This window comes from Myotis myotis, unplaced genomic scaffold (genome assembly GCF_014108235.1).
Source record: "Myotis myotis isolate mMyoMyo1 unplaced genomic scaffold, mMyoMyo1.p scaffold_m19_p_46, whole genome shotgun sequence".
In the NCBI taxonomy this organism is placed as follows: domain Eukaryota; kingdom Metazoa; phylum Chordata; class Mammalia; order Chiroptera; family Vespertilionidae; genus Myotis; species Myotis myotis.
This window is the reverse complement of record NW_023416353.1, coordinates 935080-956725: the sequence shown is the minus strand read 5'-3', so window position 1 is coordinate 956725 and position 21646 is coordinate 935080. Positions and strand designations below refer to the sequence as shown.

Below are 21646 nucleotides of genomic sequence, written 5' to 3'. Positions count from 1 at the left end.
CGCACGCCGCGCAGGATCAACCACAGATCACCGCAGATCACCGCCACCCCGCCCTTTCCCGGCAAAGGTCCCCAAAGCTCCGGGCCTCCTGGGGCCGCTCCATCCCAGAGACCCTCCCGGCCCCCGGCCCCCGCGCGCCGGCGTCGTCACGCCCCTCCCTCCAGGCCGCGGCTGGCTTTCCGGAGCCGCCGGCGAAGAGGCCGGCCCTTTGCTTGGAAACTTCCCCGCAGTAAAGCCTCGCCGCGCGCCGTTCCTCGGCCAGCGATACGCAGTTCCACGCCGTAGGTGACCGGAGACCTGGACACGCACTCGGACGACGGGTGGCTGACACCGGGCCCGCAGCCCAGCCCCCCACTCCCTCACCTTATAGACGGCCACGCAGGCTGAAGTGCAGCCCAGGTGAACTCCGATGGCCGCCATGAGGCGGCAGAGAAGGCGGCAGCAGCAGAGCGGTCCGCCGCCGACTACAGGTCTCCGGCTCCCGACAGCCCCATCAGGCACCGCGGAGACTCCACGTTCCTGCCCGCCCACTGCGTCGGTCCGAACGCCGCGGCCTCTCGCGTTGTCGCCAATCAGCGTGAAGGTCCCGCCTCTTGCACGGCAGTCGACGAATAGCTTTCCTGCGTCTCTACCTGCCCCGCAGAAGCCGCACGGCGTGTGCTGTAGTGCGCACGCGCAAATCAGGGTTTTTTCTATAAAACGGAAAGGGCTCTTTCGCGCCGGGTGTTTTGCCCCTTCGCTGAGAGCCAATGGCAACTTGGGCAAGTGTGGGTTGAGTGAGTTGCGTCATTAGTCCCAGCAACTCCGGGCTCGCTGCGCTCCCCAGCTTCCGGCGCAGCCTCACGCCTGCGTCGCGGCCCGCGGTCCGTGCTGCTGGCCTGGGCGTCTGGAGCTGCAGGCTCGGCATGTGGTGCGCGAGCCCAGCCGTCTGGCTGGCCTTTTGCGCCGGGCTCTGGGTCTCTAACCCGGCGCCGGCGCTGGGCCAGGAGGCCGGGGGGCGCCCGGGGGCCGACTGTGAAGGTGAGCGGTGTGAGACCTGCTTGCATGGCGGTGGCACCGCGCTGCACCGGCCCGTTGTTGGCTTTGGCTTCTTTGGGCCGTGGCTGTAAATAATCTTTCACTCCGAAAACGCGGGCCCCGTCTCGTTTTCGAGCCCCTGCGCCCGTGCCCAGGCAAAAGTGAGAGCCGGGCCCGGCACCGTATGACAGACTGCGTGGTCTAGGCTGGTGGGCTTGGATCTGGGTTCGATTTTGTGCGGCTGGATTCAGACGACCAAGGTGCCGAACTGATTCAGCTGCTCCTAACCGGCGACATTTGCTTCTCCTTGCGCAGGCGATGTCTTTTAAGTTCAAATTAGTTTGCAACTCCCCAGTGGAAAATAAAACAACGACAGGTTGTAATTGAGTTGAGGTGGCTTAACTAAGGGCTATGAGGACATAACGTTTGTTTTGTTATGACTACAGGGAAAAGTTGCTTTACAAAGGAGTATATTAACTTAGAGGAGAAATACAGAAGAACGATTCCTTTTCCGTTCATAGAATCTCAGCTGCGGACTTAAAGTCAGAACACGTGCCCTCTGGCTCTGTGGTGGACTTAACCTGGTTCTGGCAGAAATCATTGTGATAATACCTCCTTCAGAGGGCCAAGATAAAAGCTACACTAGTTTATTTCTCCTGCAATACCTCCACGATCCATTCATTGAAATAATTTAAATGTATATCCTCACCCTTCTCTTAGCTTGCAATCTATAATTACGTAACAGGAAATTGTAAATACACAGTATATGTTGAATGAATGGGTACACATAGTCTATATTACAACTAAATAAGGCCTCAGAATTGAAGCCAAATTTTCTGTTAGCCCTGCAATAATTAAACTTATCTCCAGAAATTAAAAATGTCTACACGGTGTACTTTTTAAAAACTTTATGTAGATACTTAGCTAAGTTATAATTTTGTCCTACACATTTAATGCAGAATTTGTGAGGCATAAACAATTGATTAGTCACCAGTAATTTATTTTCTGGAGCTTCTACCTAAAAACATTTCAGAAGAGCCAGAGCATCTGGATTAATTAAATGTGAAGCTTATGCCATCTTTCCTGAATTTACTATAGCATATTGTGATTATTAACTTGCATGTCTAACCTGGGTGTGTATTTCCTTTGTTAGATAAAGAAGTTACAGAATTACAGCAAAGGAAGTACTAGTTTTAAAATTAAGAAATAGATTGTAGATTTGGCTCTCTTACTGCATATGAGTATTACTAACCATTTAAATCTCCCTCAAGGTATAAGATTAAAATGCTATATGCATACTATAAGGCAAAGGTAAAATACTGATCAGTCCATGAGCCACCTGGACCTATTGAAATGTTAAGTTCGCAAAACGTTTTAAAAAACATTTAAATCAATTTGTTACTTTTTCAATTGGAAGACTTCATATTTAAAAATTCAGATTTCTGCCTTTTCTTAAAATTCAGGTGACCTGTTAAGACTAGCCCATTATGTCCAAGTAGTAGGAATTGGCTGTGGCTGCTCTTTTTAAAAAGGACATGTGTTCTCCAGGTTTTGTTTCTGTCTTTCCTACTCGGATTTCTTTCACCCATTCATTTTACTTGCGTGAACCCTGAGATTATTTAAGTTTCTGACCCCTGAACTAGTTAGGTCATTTGAGGCTTACTGGAAAAATGTAAAAATTTTCAGATCTTATTAAACACACCATATTATGATACAGCCATGGTAAAAAAAAAAAAAAAAAAAAAAAAAGAAAAGAAATAAGAAAATAAAAGCATTGTATTATGAGACTTTTAAAAAAACTTTTATTTTGAAATAATTATAGATTTGCTTATGGGACTATTTTAATTAAAAAAAAAAGCCCACAACAAATAAAATAGTATGGTTATCTGGTTATAGCAATAAATACATGCCAGAAACTTAAGTTATTAATTTGTTAGGCAATTTATGGTGAGATAAGCCCAAGGAGTAAACTTTCATTCTTTTTTTTTTTTTTTAACATATTTTATTGATTTTTTTACAGAGAGGAAGGGAGAGGGATAGAGAGTTAGAAACATCGATGAGAGAGAAACATCGATCAGCTGCCTCCTGCACACCCCCCACTGGGGATGTGCCCGCAACCAAGGCACATGCCCTTGACCGGAATCAAACCTGGGACCCTTTCGTCCACAGGCCGATGCTCTATCCACTGAGCCAAACCAGTCAGGCAGACTTTCATTCTTATCTTAACTTCTCTGTGGCATGAGACACCACTGACTTCTTTCTCTTCCAGAAACTTCCTTCTCTTGATGGCGTTGATACTGTATGCTTTTTTCTTGCCTTTGCTTCCTGTCTCTGTGCCCACTTGTTCATGGTATCTTTCTGATTCTCTAGCCAGGTCTTCAGTATTAGAATTTTCCAGAGTTCTGTCTTCAGTCTCCTATACAATCAGAATCCACCTAACTATAGTGTGATTAATCCCAAATATTTATATCTAATCCTACTTCTTTTGAGAGTCCCAGAACTTGCATCCAATTGACTACTGGATATCCCCACTTAGATATCTTATATCTCAAACTCAACAGAGTCACAAACCAAAGTCATCATCTCCTCCCTACTTAGTCTCCAAAACCTGTTATGCTTATGGTGACAGTATCTACCTGGTAAACTAGACTAGACTTTTCTTCCTCCCTGATCCCCTATGTCCATCAGTCACTATGTCTATTTATTCTACCTTCTGGTTGTCTCCTTTCTCCTTCCCCAGCTCCATTGCCTTGTTAAAGATATTCACCATTTTTATCTTCCTTTTGCCACAGCAGCATCCTTCTTGCCACCTTTCTTCCTCTACTCTAGTCTACAGCAGTGTTACCATGTTACTCCCTTATTTAATATCTTTTAGTGGTCTCCCACTTTCCCCCAGGTCTGTGCTTCTATATTTTCCCCACAGTATCTAGTATAGTTCTCCTAGTGTTCAGTAATTGTTCTGAACAAAGGTATGCATATATGTTTTCATTAATCCTCAGTGGGATCCAGTTAAAGGAGTCTTGAAGTTGACTTTTGCCTTGAGAGCATTTGCTGCACAGCAATCTGAACTTAGGTTTTCATGGCTTTGGGTACATTGAAGAGAATAAAAGACAAAGTGAGGACTCTCCCAAGTTAGAAGTGTAATACTAGGTTCTTCCCCTTCCCTCCCTAATTAATTAGGAACTCCAAAGAACTAGACCTTCATTATAAAAGGTAAGGGTGTGTGTGTGTGTGTGTGTGTGTGTGTGTGTGTGTGTGTGTAAGAACAACTCTACTACCATCTTCAAACTAAAAAGGAATTGTATTACTTGAATTGTTTAAGGATTAACAGGGGAAACAAAAATATCTCCAGATAATTAATAATCACAAGCTAATCCACATATAGGCTGAAGCCCAAATTCATATAATATGGATGGTTCAAAACATTGCAAATTGATCATTTAATATAAAGGGATTCCAAGCAAACATCAACAAATGCCAGTCTTACCTATAGGAATCCACCTTCCACCTAGTCCTCAAAGAATTCCCACAGCAGAAGTTCCAAGAAATAAAGCTTATATTCAGAAAAATGACAAACCCATGGAGAAGAAAAGCACCATAAGTGATAGCCGGTTGAGACAAGAGACAGAAGAAGCACACCAGAAAAGGCTTCGGGTATTGGAATTACTAGGGATCTATAATAAAAGCGTAATGTGCTAATGATACTGGACAACTGAATGACCTTCTGGACGAAGCCAGGGCTGTGAGGGCTGAGCCCCTTGCATGAATTTCGTGCTTCAGGCCTCTAGTAGAATATAAAAGGTATATCATTTAAAGAAACAAAGGAAGGGATTGAAGATATAAATAAAGGCAGGAGGCAATTAAAAGTCCAACTATATTTGGAAGAAAAAAACAAACTTCTACAAATAGAAATTAATGGGGTTAACAGTAGATTAAGCAGCTGAGAAAAGAATTAATGAGTTAGAAGACTGAAGTAATTAAGAAGGAATCTTTGAGATTTAAGAAAATTTATGAAAGGAAGATGAAAGTACAATGAGGATACAAAAGAATTCCAACATAGGTTAACTGGACTTCCAGAAGAAGAGGATAGCTCAATTTTCCAAATTCATGAACGTCATCAATCCACAGATTGGAAAGTCCAATATGCTCCAAACCAAAGAAATAAAATTATATGGCTAGTATCTATACTAATAAAAGGGTAATATGCTAATTAGACCAGATATTTTCCGGACATCCTTCTGAACAAAGCCACAGTGGCAGGGTCTGAGGCAGAGGCGGTTAGGGGCAATCAGGCCAGCGGGGGAGGGTAGTTAAGAGCGATCAGGCTGGTGGGGGGAGGGTAGTTAGGGGGTGATCAGGTCAGCAGGGGGGCTATTGGGTGATTAGACGGGGGGGGGGGCAGTTAGGGAGCAATCAGGCTGGCGGCAGGGAGCAGTTAGGGGTGATCAGGCCATCAGGCAGAGGCAGTTAGGGGTGATCAGGCCTGCGGGATCAGACCTAAACCTGCAGTCGGACATCTCCTGAGGTGTACCAGATTGGAGAGGGTTCAGGCTGGGTGAGGGCCTCTTCCCCCCGCCCCCTCCGCCCCCGTGCATGAATTTCATGCACCAGGCCTCTAATCATATAATAAAGGAATTGGAAAAAAAAGAAAAGAAAATGTTAACCACAGTTAGAGAAAAAAGACTGATGACCTTCAAAAAAATGGCGATTAGATTGACAGATGAATTAGCAATGCTTTAAAGGTCCAAGGTCCCACAGGTAGTAGGTAGTAAAGCCAGAATTTGGACCCAGGGAGGCTGACATCAGAGCCTGAGCACCAAAAGTTTGCAGGTTCAATTCCCAGTCAGGTTGTGTATAGAAGACAACTATTGATGTTTCTCTCTTGGATTTTTTCTCTCTCTTCCTCTCTCTAAAATCAATAAGCATATCCTCGGGTGAGTATGAAAAAAATCATGCTGGTTAGAATTTAGAATGTGGGTCAGTTTATAGCAATCCTCTGGCTAGGTGGCACTACAAATGCTGGTGAAAAAAATAAAAATATCATAAAAGAACCAAAGAGCTGGCAAGACAGACTGAATAGAACAAAGTGGAAAGGAAAGCAGCAATTCTGAGAGAGAAATTGAGCTTACAGTCATTTTGCCTTGAGGACATTGGCCAGTCAGTGTAAAGGTGACCTTTGGTGTGAGGGATATAGAAGACTTGTTTTAAGTGGCAAATCTATCTACTAGAACTCTTTCACATTAACCTGGGTTCTCCAAAGGATTTCTTCCTCAAAGTAAGGATGAATAAGTAGTAAGCCTAACCCATCCTTACTCATAAAAGACCACAAGGAAATTTTCCTTGATGTTGAGCAGGGTAGAAGAAAAGGAAAAAGAAAACATCTCTGAGAGATTTTAACCACAAGATGTCCCTCACTTGAATTTGCAGTCAAAATTCACATCAATTCTCGAAAAAACTTCAAAGTATTTACTTAGTTTAATGAAGTCCCAGTTAGGCCTGATAAATACAAACACAAATCCTTTATGGAAATACGGCATCTTTATCTTAGGTCTCACATCATCTCTACAAATATGTTCCAAGGACTATGGGTATCATGCAGTACAAAATAACCAAGCACACAAAGAAACAAGGCTCCAGGAGCAAGAATCATAGAACAACAACAACAAAAAGAAACACGGTCATGAACATTTAGAGATCAGACACAGATGATAAAACAATCTATATATATATATATATATATATATATATATATATATATATATATATATATTCTCAACTTGAAAATATCTGCAGGAAATAGGAAACTATAGGTATTGACCTAGCATATTTGAAAAAAGAAAGAGAACTTTAGAAATAAAAATTTTAAAAAACTTAGTGAGTGGATTTAATAGTAAAATATAGACAGCTAATAATGGAATAGGTTAAATAGAACTTGATTCCTCAAAGCGTGTTCTTCATATCAGCAGTGCTGGCATCTCTTAGTAACTGGTTGGAAATGCAGAATCTTGGGTCCTATTCCAGACCTATACATTAAAATCCAAACTTTAACAAGTCTCTAGGTTATTAATATGCACATTAAAGTTGATCTACGATGAGGCCAGAGAGTCTTCATTTCTAACTAACTCCCAGGTGATGCTAATGGTATTAAACCAAGAACCACAGTCTGAGTACCAAAGAACTCGAAGTTGGCTATGGGTGTTGTTGCCTGTCATAAGAATTCTACATAATGCAGCACACAGCAACAAAAGAATGGAAAATAAGAAAGAAAGATTAAGAGTTATGAGAACAGATTGAGAAGATCCAAAATATGTGTAAATGGAGTTCTGAGTTTTTGTCTCCTCCTTTCTGAAGTGCATCATTTAGTAATTATCCTACAGTGCTTCACACATAGAAAGTGCTCAGTAAATATTTATTCATTGAGTAAATTAATGTATCAAATGAACATAGTTTAAATGACTTTTAAGTGTCTAGTTTGTGCATTAGAGTGATTTATAGATCTTGCCCCATTTATAGACAGAGAATACATGATTATTGGGGCCTGGGGGACAGAGCATATTACCCAATTTTAATTAATACTATGAGTTAAGAGGAAGGATGGAGAGAACCAAGGGTCTATATCCTCTCTAATTTTCCTTACTATATTTCCATGGAAGTCTCTTTCTAATATTAGAGCTATTGATTTCCAGCATAGGCTTCTTGCCTCTGTTTCCTTCATGACTTGCATGCCCCATTTTAGAAAGTGACATGGGAAAGCATCCTCCTCCTATTATAGGGTAACCCAATGGATAATTGTGGGCCGAGTCACACCACCTGGGGTCTAATTCCTTCTCTACCACTAATTGGGCAAGTTAATTGGCCTCTCTTTGGCTCAGTTTTTTTTTTTTTCATCTGTAAAATGAGGATAGTAACGTATCTACATCATAGCTTTGTTCTGGGACTTAAATGAATTAGTATATGTAAAGTGCTTAGAACAGTGCCAGCACCGTAAATGCCCAACACATGTTGGCTATGGGTGTTGTTGCCTGTGCCTCTTTTGAGCGCCATCTATTCACTGGCTCTTGATACTATAATCCTATATAATAAAGGAATTATATGCTAATTAGACCAAACAGCAGGATAACCTTCTGGACGAAGCTGAGGCTGCGAGGCCAAGGCAGAGGGCCAAGGCAGCCGGGCTGTGAGGGCCAAGCCCCTTGCACAAATTTTGTGCATCAGGTCTCTAGTCCTATATAATAAAAGGCTAATATGCAAATTGTCCCCTCCAGAGTTTGACCAACTGGGAGTTCAACAGCTCGCTATGACATGCACTGACCACAAGGGGGTGGTGTGGGATGAAGGAAGGCCCTGGCCAGCAGCCCACAGCCAGCAGCTGGCAGCCAGGGGAAGGAAGGCTCTGATCAGCCCTGATCACTGGCCAGGCCTAGGGACCCTACCTGTGCATGAATTTTGTGCACTGGGCCTCTAGTCAAATATAATTGTTCAAATTGGGGTTTCACCTCAGGCTCATAATAATGGAACATACAGACTTATGCAGATTACCAAGGGGCTTTATCCAAGATACACATTCAGGTTTTTTCTGTGCTTTAAACTAAGATGTCCCTTAGAGTACTATAGTAGGAGACTTCTATTGACATCAGTGGATAGATCTTCTAGATAGAAAATCAAGAAGGAAACATCCACCTTAAATGACACACTAGATCAGATGGATTTAATTGATATCTTCAGAGCATTTCACCCCAAAGCAGAAGAATATACATTTTTTTCAAGTACACATGGAATATTTCTAAGCTAGAACACATGTTAGGACACAAAACAAGTCTAAATAAATGTAACAAGATTGAAATTATATCTAGCATTTTCTCTGGCCATAATGGTATGAGACTAGAAATCAGTCACAAGAAAAAAATCCGAAAAACACATAAAGACATTGAGGCTGAATAATAAGTTACTAACAATGAGATCAAGGGAAAAATCAAAAGATACCTTGAAACAAATGAAAATAAGAATCAACAACTTAAAATCTACAGAACACAGTGAAGGCAGTCCCAAGAGGAAAATTCATAGCATTACAGGCCTACCTCAAGAAACAAGAAAAATTTCATACAATCTAACCTTGCATTTAAGGGAACTAAGAAAAGAACAACAAACAAAGCCCAAAGTGAGTAGAAGGAAGGGAAGAATAATGGTAGAGCAGAAATAAATAAAACAGGGTCTAAAAAATCCCACACAATTGAAAATATCAATGAAACCAAGAACTGGTTTTTTGAAAAGATAAGAGTGACAAACCTTAACCAGACTCATCAAGAAAAAAAGAGAGAGGACCCAAATAAATAAAATCAGAAATGAAAGCAGGGAAGTAACAACTGACACCACAGAAATACAAAGGATTATAACAAAGTATTGTGAATATATACTAACAAATTGGACAATCTGGAAGAAATAGACAAATTCCTAAAAACATATAACATTTCAAAACTAAATCAAGAAGAAAACAAAGGTCTGAACAGACTGATTGCAACTAATAAAATTGTAGCAGTAATCAGAAACTCCCAACAAACAGAAGGGCTGGACCAAATGGCTTCACAGGTGAATTTTACCAAATACTCAAAGATGAAGTAACACCTGCCCTTCTCAAACTATTCTAAACAATTCAAGTAGAGAGAAAACTCCCAAATTCATTTTATGAAGCCAACATTATCTTAATTCTAAAACCAGATAAAGACACTACAAAGCAAGAAAATTGTAGGTCAATATTCCTGATGAACATAGAAGTAAAAATCCTCAACAAAATATTAGCAAAAAAACCTAGCAATACATTATAGGTCATACACCATGATCAACTGGGGATTATTTTGTGGATGCAGGGTTGTTACAACATCAGCAAATCAATTAATGTGATACATAACATAAATAAAATGAAGGGTAAAAATCTTATAACGATATCAACAGATACAGAAGAAGCTTTTGACAAAAATCTAGTACCCATTTATGATAAAAACAAACAACTTTCAGCAAAGTGGGAATAGAGGGAACATATATTAACATAAATGACATTATGACAAACATAAATGACAAACCCACAGCTAACATCATATTCAATGGGTAAAAACTAAAAGCATTTCTCCTGTGATCAGGAACAAGGCAGGGATGATCACTTTCACCATTCTTCTTCAACATAGAACTGGAAGTCCTTGCCAGAGCAATCACACAAGAAGAAGAAATAAAAGGCATCCAAATTGGAAAGAAAGAAGTAAAACTGTTATTATTTACAGATGACATAATACTGTATTTAGAGAGCCCTAAAGATTCCACCAAAAAACTACTAAAACTGATAAAAGAATTCAGTAAAGTAGCAGATACAAAAATAAATATTTAGAAATCAGTTGCATTTTTATTCGCCAATAATGAATTATCAGAAAGGGAGACTAAGAAAATCCCATTTACAATTTCATCAAAAGAAATAAATACCTAGAAATAAATTTATCCAAGAAAGTAAAAAACCTATACTTGAAGAATTATAAGACTTTGAGGAAAGGAATTGAAGGGGATACAAATAAATGGAAGCAGACACAGTGCTCATGGACAGGAAGAATTAACATCGTTAAATGTCCATGCTACCTAAAGCAATCTATAGGTTCAACGCAATTCCTATCAAAATACCAATGACATATTTTACAGAACTAGAACAAATAGTCCAAAAATGTATATGGAGCCACAAAGACCCCAAATAACTACAGAAGTCTCGAGAAAGAAGAACAAAGTTGGAGGAATCACACTACCTGATATCAAACTATACTACAAGGTCACAGTAGTCAAAGCAGCATGGTATTGGCAAAAAACAGACATACAGATCAATGGAACAGAAAAGAGAGTCCAGAAATAAATCCATGCCTGTTCGATCAACTACTATTTGACAAAGGAGTCAAGAACATACAATGGGATAAAAACTGTTTCTTCAATAGTGGTATTGGGAAAATTGGACAGATATGTGCAAATAAATGAAACTAGATCACCTTCTTACACCATATACAAGAGTAAAGTAAAAATGGGTTAAAGACTTAAATGTAAAAACTCAAAAGCATAAAACTCCTAGAAGAAAACATAGGCAGTAAAATCTCTGACACCTCTCTTAGCAATATTTTTTTTTATATATCCTCAGGCAAGGGCAACAAATGAAAAAATAAGCAAATGGGACTACATCAAACTAAAAAGTTTTGCACAGTCAAAGAAATCATCAACAAAAGGAAAAGACAACCTACTGAAAGGAGAACAAATTTACCAATTATACATCTGCAAAGGGGTTAATATTCAATATTCAGAAAGAACTCATACAGCTCAACACCAGAAAAGCAAATAGCCCAATCAAAAAATGGGCAGAGGACCTGTAGAGACACTTCTCCAAAGAGAACATAGAGATGGCTAATAGACATATGCAAAGATGCTCAACATTACTAAGCAGAGAAATGCTAAATATCCCACAATGAGATATCACCTTACACCTGTCAGAATGGCTATCATCAATCAATCAACAAACAATAAGTGTTGGTGAGGATATGGAGAAAAGGTAACCCTTATGCTGTTGGTGAGAATGCAGATTTGTACAGCCACTATGGAAAACAGTATGGAGTTTCCTCGAAAGATTAAAAATGGATCCAGTGATTCCACTTCTAGGTATATATATCCAAAGAAATAAAAAACACTAATTTGAAAGAATATATGCCCCCTTATGTTTATTGCAGCATTATTTATAATAGCCAAGATATGGAACCAACCCAAGTGCCCTTCAATAGATGAGTGAATAAAAAAGTGGTAGTACATATATAAAATGGAATAATACTTGGCCATAAAAATGGATGATATCTTCCTATTTGCGATAGCATGGATGGATTTAGAGGGTATTATGCTAAATGAAATAAGTTAGAAAAAGACAAATACCATGTGATTTCACTTACATGTTGAATTTAAAGAGAAAATAAATGAACAAACAAAATAGCAACAGATTCATAGATACAGAGAACAGACTAGTGGCTTCCAGCTGGGAGAGGGTTGAGGCCCTGGGTGAAAAGGTGAAGGGATTAAGAAGTGCAAGTTGGTGGTTAAAAATAGTCATGGGGATATAAAACATAGCATAGGAAATCTAGTTAATAATATTGTAATAACTATGTATGATTCCAGGGGGGACCACTGCTAAAGTATATGATTATCTAACCACTATGCTGTACACCTGAAACTAATACAAAGTAATATTGAATGTAACCCCCATACCTAAAACTAAGATGTCCAAAGCATTATATCCTATAAAAAGCTGTATTTTCTTTTAGGGTCAGCCAAAATTTGTAGGAATATTCTAATTGCAGGTAGAACTTGGTTCTGAAGATGGATTGATTGATTCTATAAACTTATATTACTCAAAGCCCAATCCTAAGCTAATGGCTACAGGCCCAAATCATTCTTCCTAAAATGTTAATTCATTGTCACAATGCATTAAATCGTACTTACATTTTTATTTGGTGAGTAGGACATATCTATGGTAGTGTTTATTTTGTATATAAATACATAATTTCTTTGTTCTTTCTAGTATGTGAAGAATTCTTGAACCGATTCTACAATTCCTTGATAGCCAGAGGAATTAACTTTTCTCTGGACACCATAGAAAAAGAATTGGTCAGCTTTTGCTTGGGCGTCAAAGGAAAAGAAAACCGCCTGGTATGGTAAATTTTCACCTTGTACTTGAGGGAAAGCTGATACTTTCACTTCTTATCTTGGACTTGATGTCCTCCTGCTTAGATGCTGGCCTCAGGCATGTTCACTGTAGAGAGCAAGCAGAAATTGATCATTCAGTGAAATGCAGTCATGAATTTTCATCTAGAATACATCTGATTTTATTTTGCTTTTGGAATAAACCACAGACAACCAAGCCCATATCCTATCTAATAAAAGAGAAACATGGTAATTGGCGTACGACCGCTACCCTTCCCATTCGCTAATCAGCGAGATATGCAAATTAACTGCCAGCCAAGATGGCGGCCGGCAGCCAGGCAGCTTGAAACTAACATGAGGCTTGCTTGCTTCAGTGACAGAGGACTCCAACATTCCCTGCCTGCCTTGCTGGCCTCTGAGCTTGCAGTTTAAGAAACATTGTAACAAATATAGAAGCTAAACAAAACCCCAGAAACCTGCTTTCAGCGAGCCCGGGATCTCAGAGCTGGAGTTATACATTGTTTCGACTATAGAACACAAACAAACCAGATACCTTCTTTTAGCAGCAGAGGCCTCAGAGCTGGAGCCAGAGCTAAAGCTGGCTCAGAATAAAAAAAAAGAAAGAAAAAAAGTTGCAGTTGGGAGCTTCAGTCAGCCTGAAAACAGCCCTCAGCCCCTCACCCAGACTGGCCAGGCACCCCAGTGGGGACCCCCACCCTGAAGGGTGTGTGACCAGCTGCAAACAGCCATCATCCCCTCATCCAGGCTGGCCAGGCACCCCAGTGGGGACCCCCACCCTGATCCAGGACACCCTTCAGGGCAAACCAGCCAGCCCCACCCATGCACCAGGCCTCTATCCTATATAGTAAAAGGGTAATATGCCTCCCAGCACCGGGATCAGCGTGACAGGGGTCAGCGCCCAAACCCCCTGATCGCCCTGTGGCTCTGTGTGTGACAGGGTGCGGGGCCTCAACCCCCTGATCGGCCCTGCTCTGTGCATGACAGGGTGCGGTGCCCCAACCCCCTGATTGGCCCTGCTCTGTGCATGACAGGGTATGGAGCCCCACCCCCCTGATGGGCCCTGCTCTGTGCGTGACGGGGTGGCGCCACAACCTCCCCATCGACCCTGCTCTGAGCCCGACCAGGGGCTGCACCTAGGGATTGGGCCTGCCCTCTGCCACCCGGGAGCAGGCCTAAGCCAGCAGGTCGTTATTTCCTGAGGGGTCCCACACTGCAAGAGGGCACAGGCAGGGCTGAGGGACTCCCCCTTCTCCCCAAGTGCACAAATTTTTGTGCACCGGGCCTCTAGTTTTCTTAGTATATGTGCTGCCAAAGTAAGCACTGGCCTCTAGTTTTCTTAATAAAATTATACAATTGAGTGTCTAATTGAGAATTCACTGTCATGAGTTAAGAATGGACAGACTTTCTACTTCTTACCGAGACAATGAGTTCAACCTTTCCAAATATTTTATATTATTATTTATATATAACCAATGAAATTTTCTTGTACTGGTGTTTTCATAGTGTTTCCTGGGTATACACAAATGACTTTTTAAATAAACTGGTTTACATCACTAAAAACAATCTTAGGGCAATTCCTTTTGCCTAAAATTGTCATTTTAAATTTCCAGTTAAAGTTGCATTGCTGACAGCTCACCTCTGACACATTTAAAACTCTCAGCATTTATTTGTACCATTAAGTTTTATATTTTTAAATGTGAAATGCTTAAGTTGGGTAGCTTGAAAGGCAGTATAACATGAAAAAGTGCACTGACTGTAGAGCCAAAATGCTAGATCTTAAAAAATTAATCTATTCAACTTGCTAGCTGAGTGGCCTTCAGTTGGCTTGGGTATAAAATGGGGATAATAATAGTACTTACTTCACAGGATTGTTGTGATAATTAAATAAGTCAATACCTATAAAGCCCTGAGAGCAGCGCCTAGCACAAGGAAAACACTCAGCAAGCCTTGGAGCATCATGTGAACTGTCGGGCACTTCTAATTAGGATGATCATGGCAATGCGGTCATTTGTTTTCTGGTGTCTTAGCAGGGCTTGAAATTTAATAGTGGGGCCATGAAAACTAGGTTAACCTCTTTCTTACTTTTCAAAACCGTATCACTTGCTTTGGGCCACTAAATTCTCTTCATTCTCCATCAGTGCTATTATCTAGGAGCAACAAAAGATGCAGCCACAAAGATCCTAAGTGAAGTCACTCGTCCAATGAGTGTGCACATGCCTGCAATGAAGATTTGTGAGAAGCTCAAGAAGATGGACAGTCAGATCTGTGAGCTGAAATATGGTATAATAGAGTCAAGTCTTTTTTTCCCTAGGACGTGTGAAGTATTGCCAATTCTCAAAACAGGCTATTTTTTCTAAAAAGTCAGTGTTAGAAGGAAAGAAATTCTTCATTTGTCATTATGTTGTTAGGCTGCTGAATGATACTTAATGTCTCTTGATCTTTTGGGGGGAGTAAGAGAAATAAATACTGGTATAATCAGTGTAGGTAAATCAGTGTCATTCCAAATAGGAAAGTTTAAGCTCTTATATCATCAAGGCAGTGTCAACTGTGTATGTCAAGGAAAAATTCAAAATATTGAGGGAATAACTACTCATGGTAATTTAGCTCTTGGCAACCTATTAAGGAAAGTTGCATCTATTTAAATATTCAAAGGTGATGTAAAGACTTTGAAGTTTTAAATGTGTGTGTATCGTTTTCCTTAGATTTGCCTATTATTCTGCCAGCTTTACATTTTGGGAAATAGGTTATTCACTTCAAATCAGGTTTTGCCGATGAAATGTCCTTATTGAGGGTGCATAAAATAAACAGTGAGGAAAGAAAGATGTCTTATTTAAATCATTATCATTGGCCTTCTACAGTTCACATAGATAAATCTATTCCTATACTGAAACTTTCTATCTGGGCCAGCCTTTTTGGGTAGATTGAGTAGGTATGATAAATGCTGGGGGGATTCCTCCCTTAGCCTAGCCTTAATACCTGAAATTCCACCAGTAGAGACCCGTTTCTTTTGTTCAAGTCATTGTTTTATGTTACATACCAGTGTAGTATTGTAAACTACCTAATTAGCACCCAGATCTGAATTATTTTCTAACATAGCTGTGTAATATGCCTATGGACCATAACTACATAGCTGGCTTTAAATAGGTTTAAGGTTGGAAGGTACCAAAAATCCCCAGGTCTCTCAATTTGCCAAGGGCAGGCCCTAAATTCCAGGATAGTGATTATGGGACAGGCATCCTTTTTCATTGGCTTTCAAGTAATGAAGTAGAGGCAGGAATCACTGAGTCCATATAAACAGTAGTCTTGAAAGGGACAAACCTATGCTGATTCTTTAATTCAACAACTTTATTTTGAATATCTTCTATTATGTGCCAGAGATGTTACTGGGTTCCTTGAATAATAGAAAAATTAATCATATATTATTAAGAAATGAGTATCAACCTTTTTCTTGTAGTTTTGGGGTGTCATAGTGGTTTCCCATTTTTAAAATTAATACCAGATTCGAAGTTCTTTAGAAAAGCTCAAGGAAACTACTGACACTTGAAAGAAAGTATATTTCTCCATCAACCATTTATCTTGAATAGACCACTAGTCCTTATTTTTTGTTCCCTACTTATTGTTGGCAAGAAAACTGAGATTGAACAGGGGCCTTTGAGCTGTGGGATATTAATAATTTGGGCTATAAATGCTTCTACTTATAAAGGCATTCTTCAAGTCATCCATGAAATTATGATCAAGGTAAGTGTAGAGTTGAATATGTTTTCAATTAGGAAGGTGTCATTTAGTTTTTGACCTGAAAAAATATTTTTGCTTGTTCTGTATCTTAAAAGGATGGGGATCACTATAAAAATTTAAGGGTGGTGGACCCTTTCATCTGTATCTGACCCTCCAAATAAACAAGGCTTTAAAATCCAACTTTTATTATTTTTTTCCAGGTTTATTGAGATATAATTGACTTAAAACATTGTATAAATTTAAGGAAAATTACTCCTTTCTGATAGGGAAATTATAATCATAAGTATATTATAGATAAGCTTAATTTATTTTTCTGTTTTGGGGCTTGACAATAGAGAAGTAGTTGAGTCTTAACATTCTCTGCAGACAATCTGTAAATAGGGAAATGGTAGTCTTGCTAAAGGAGTTAGATATTGGTGACAAATGTTATTGGCAAGAATGTTAGAAGCCAGATTGGCTGGCACTGAAGCACCACCATTAGAGAAGTGGGTATCCCCCAAAGGACTGTAAGTGAATGCTGTGATAAATTAGTAATTCCAGTAGGGGTGGGGGATCAGGCGAGGTTAAGCAAAATCAAATAAGGATCAATAAAAATGCTCCTAAATATATTCATGTGTTTGGATTTCTTTATATTTGTATTTAAAGACTTGATAGTGCTTTGTAAATGTATGTCTGTTTTACTGAAGACATATCTATATATATATATAAAGAGCCAGGGTCCATAACATCGCAACAACCAAGGCTCAACCGAACACTAGAAGTCAGTGTTTGCAGCCGGTGTGGTGCAGAGACGCAGCACTGACTGCCAAGGGGGCTGTGGATCAGGCCCATAGAGAGGCCTGCAGAGAGAGAGGCAGGGTCTGATCCACAGCCTCTGTGGCAGCTGTTGATCAGCCCTTGCCTCTTTTATCAGGCCCAGAGATAGGCCCGGAGATGCTGACTGGCATAGAAACTGACCAATCAGAATCAAATCTGGGTGAAGTGCCAGGAGCCAATGGCTGCCTAGGAGGCAGAGCTTTTGACGCTGACTGGCATAGAAACCAATCAATCAGAGTCTAATCTGTGTGAACTGCAAAGGCAGAAACTAAGGTGGGGGCTCAGGAGGGGTTTTAAGGGCAACAGCTGTTTGGTGTAAGGTGTAAGAAAGTGGTTCAATATTTTAATGACCGCTTTGGCAGTATAGTGCATATGGCTCTCTATCAGTCCAGATATAGGGATTATGTGTTTTTGTCTGTGAAGAGCATCTCCTCCTGCTGAAAAAGGCTTTTCTCCTCCATTTAAGCAATCCTAGCCTATATAATCTATCTATACGAATAAAAGGGTAATATGCTAATTAAACCGGGTCAACTGGCCATCTTGCAGACATCCAACTTCCTTCCAGACAAAGCCATGGTGGTGGGGGCTGAGGCAGAGGCAGTTAGGGGTGATCAGGATAGCAGGGGAGGGCAGTTGGGGGCAAGATCAGGCTGGCAGGAGAGGGCAGTTAGGGGTGATCAGGCAGGCAGAGGCAGTTGGGGACGATCAGGCAGGCAGGCAGGCAGGCAAGCCAGTGATCCCAGATTGTGGTCAGACATCCTCCTAGGGGTCCCCAATTGGAGAGGGTGCAGGCTGGGCTGAGGGAACCTCCCAACCCCCGCCCCTCTGCATGAATTCCGTGCACCAGGCCACTAGTCTTTACATCAGGGGTCCTCAAACTTTTTAAACAGGGGGCCAGTTCACTGTCCCTCAGACAGTTGGAGGGCCAGACTATAGTTAAAAAAAAAAACTATGAACAAATTCCTATGCACATGCACATATCTTATATTGAAGAAAAAAAACAAAATGGGAACAAATACAATATTTGTATTTGCATATGGCCCATGGGCCGTAGTTTGAGGACCCCTGCTTTACATAGAAAGTGAGCCATAACTTTCTAGTTATTTATGACCTATGGATTTCAGCTGGACACACACAGTTTGTCCCAAAGGCATCCCTTTTTATTGGTTCCCTTCTTTTACCTTAGGAGTGGCAATTAGAATGTGCTGCTGTTATTTTAGGATTGTTGATCTTGAGAAGGCATGGGGCAGTAGCAGGTATTGCAAAGCTACACTTTTGAAGCCTCCGTTTTGAAGCAAGCATAATTCCATGGAGAGAAAGTCTGATAGAACAACTTATCCCAATAGCTCTCTTTATACAGTGGGGCCCTGACTTACAAGTTTAATTTGTTCCGAGACCAAGCTCGTTAAGGAGCTCGTTAACTCAAATTACTCTGTCAACTCAATGCAAAAAATCGGCTGAGAGACAGCTGGTATCTCAAAAAACTCGTTAGTCGGGACACTCATAAGTCAAGGCCCCACTGTATACACTTTCCTTAGGTTCTTGATTTCCATAGAAATTGGAACTGTTCTCCACTTTGGATCATAAGGTTGCCAGCACCCAGGTTAAGTAACACCCTTTGCTTTTCTAAACGTTTCAGAGTTGTTTTTTTAAAATTTGTGTTTTTCCTTTTTGTCATTTAGAAAAGAAATTAGACTTAGCATCAGTGGACCTGTGGAAGATGCGAGTGGCAGAGCTGAAACAGATCCTGTACAGCTGGGGAGAAGAATGCAGGGCCTGCGCGGAGAAAGCTGACTACGTAAATCTGATCAAGGAGCTGGCACCCAAGTATGCAGCGATGCACCCCAGGACAGAGCTGTGACCCTCAAATGCTGGGGCACCACTGGTTGTAATTAGAGACAAAATGAGTCTCTAGGATATGGATGAGTTGGTTAAGAGTAACTGGGAATTGCACTGTGCATGGTCACATACATTTTGTTTTGATATGACACTTAAGGACTGGTTGCTTGGGTTTGTAAGTAAAACAGTTAATATTGGTGGTATCTTACATTTTCAGTGTACCAAAACCTAAAAGTGCCTTTCTCATAATTTTCTGGTAAGGACTATGTAAATGATTATTGGCTACCTCCTAAAATTGGGAAAAGCGAACTATTGAAAAATTGATGTAGTAAATTGATTCTAAGAAGGAGGATAATGCTCACAGGCCTCTCTGTGAACAAATATTTAATTGAATGGGTTGGATTAGGACAGAAGGAACAATGTTTAGCTTATTAACTCTACACTTCAACTCAAAATAATAACCTGGCATAATAAAAAGTTTTTTAAAAAAAGTAAATTGTATTTTCAACTGCAAATCATTCTACTTTCTAGTTCTCTTTGATATCAGAAATTAGAGGGCAGGAGGCACTACTTGAAATCAGTGTCTCCCATAAGAAGAAGCCTGTTTAAAACCCATTTAAAACCTGTTTAAACCTACTTAAAGGAAATAGATCAAGAATCTACTGAAGTGTAGCCAATGTTTTAGTAAATTGTATCAACACAAGTGAACAGAACTCAAGGTCTTTTGCATGCCTTTCTATCACACAGTAGATAAGCTTTTGAAAGAGGATTAAAACATATTAAGGGCACATGCAGGCAACATGGAGCTTTATGGTTCTCAGTGCTATTTTATCAGCTTTAAACTGCAAAAATCATTTTTGTCTCCATTTTCTGGTCACATAAGAAGGAGATCTGCTGTAGAAGTGGCTGCCTCTGTGTGGCAGGTGGAGATGGGGAATGACTGCAGAGCAACTCAAGGGAACTTTCTGGGATGATGGGACCCCCTATGTTTTGATGGTGGTTACATGGGTGAATATCATTGTTAAACTCATCTGGTAGTAAAATGAAGATCTGGGTATTTTGTTGTATATAAATTATATCTAAAAGACTGCTGTAGAAAAACTATTTGAAAATTAATTAAAATTAAATGATTCAAAACTTCTTGTGTGTTTAAAGAATTTCAATTACTGACTGGGAGTCCTTTTGGGGAGTGGAGGAGAAATTTTCCTGACTGAAATTATATACTGGAAATATTATTTTCACTTTTAAATGCTGCACAGGTAAACAAAATTTCAGTTGAGCAGTTGGGATATAATCAAACTTATCAGAGAACTAGTCGTTAGTAACTTAAAAATAAGAATAAGAAGGCTTTGGTGTAATAAGTGGCCAAAAGGGTTATTGTTTTTAGATTCTGAAAGCTTTATTATTATGTGTAAAGCACCCTACTTAATTATTATTATTATTATTTTTAATATATTTTATTGATTTTTTACAGAGAGGAAGGGAGAGGGATAGAGAGTTAGAAACATCGATGAGAGAGAAACATCGATCAGCTGCCTCCTGCACACCCCCTACTGGGGATGTGTCTGCAACCAAGGTACATGCCCTTGACCGGAATCGAACCTAGGACCCTTGCGTCTGCAGGCCAACGCTCTATCCACTGAGCCAAACCAGTCAGGGCCACCCTACTTAATTATGAATTATATCTTTAAAATGCTCAAATTGAGGTTTTGTTTGTTTGTTTTTACTTTTTATAAACTTACTGAAAGGTTAACATGGTGGTATGTGGGCAGGCTAAATAGCCATCTCAGATAGTGATTTAAGAAAAATTGAATTTATTTAGGGAAAGTGATGGGGGATGGGATACCCAAAAGGAAGGGCTGCACAGCACCAAGCCAAGGGGCACTGGGTCCATGACGGAGGTTCATCCTTATATATAGTCATAGGCAGGAGGCTCTTGTCCTCAGTAGTCCGGGGGCTGTCTTGGTGGGCTGAGAACGTGGATGGAATGCGGATGTGCGATCAACAGTCTTTAGGACAGTTTTAATTCCTTATATGGTCTGATTCCTGAAGCCCAGCAAGTTTTTCCTGGTCTTTGTTTTCCTGTGGTGGGAAGTTTACAAATGGCTGTTAAGGATTATATTGTCCTATAGTCCTAACACTTACGTTTGTTTTTCTTTAGTGCATTTTGAAACTAAAGTTGTTATTTGAAAAAGTATGTTTTGACATCTGATCTCAAAATCAGGTCATATTTCTCAGGGTCTTTTTTCCCCCCCCAGGATATAAATCTAGGTAATATAAGAATACTGCCCAGCAAGTCATTCAAATCCATGCTATTTAGTCTAGTTTCTCAAAGGGCATTGAATCTAAGTCAGTGCTACTCAAACTTCTCAAACTGTGTATCCAAATCACCTGGAGATCTTGTTAAAATGGGGATTTGGAATCAGAAGATCTGGGAGGGGCCTGAGCCTCGGCATTACTAACAAGCCTCAAGTCATGCCCAGGCTGCTCTTCCAGGAACCACACTTTAAATAGCAAG

At 40.2% G+C, this 21646-nt stretch overlaps 2 protein-coding genes across 10 annotated transcripts in view; one reads left to right on the top strand and one right to left on the bottom strand.

Moving 5' to 3' along the window:
* Positions 1–525, bottom strand: part of HSPA14 (heat shock protein family A (Hsp70) member 14) — a 55740-nt gene extending 55215 nt beyond the window's left edge. For 8 of the 9 annotated variants that reach the window (XR_004967276.1, XM_036307292.1, XM_036307296.1 and 5 more), the window contains exon 1: positions 364–520. Coding sequence is in view for 8 of the 9 variants with exons in the window: in XM_036307292.1 (XP_036163185.1) it covers positions 364–420 (57 nt within the window). In the remaining variant the exon portion in view is untranslated. Of the gene's footprint in view, positions 1–363 lie in introns of all 9 variants that reach the window. The other variant, XM_036307294.1, reaches the window with a different exon arrangement.
* Positions 526–905: 380 nt separating this feature from the next.
* On the top strand, positions 906–20265 carry CDNF (cerebral dopamine neurotrophic factor). Its single transcript, XM_036307304.1, has 4 exons — positions 906–1020; positions 12596–12723; positions 14877–15018; positions 18972–20265. Exons 1-4 carry the CDS (start codon positions 906–908, stop codon positions 19148–19150), a joined length of 564 nt encoding a protein of 187 aa, XP_036163197.1. The 3' UTR covers positions 19151–20265.
* The last annotated feature ends 1381 nt before the right edge of the window (positions 20266–21646 follow it).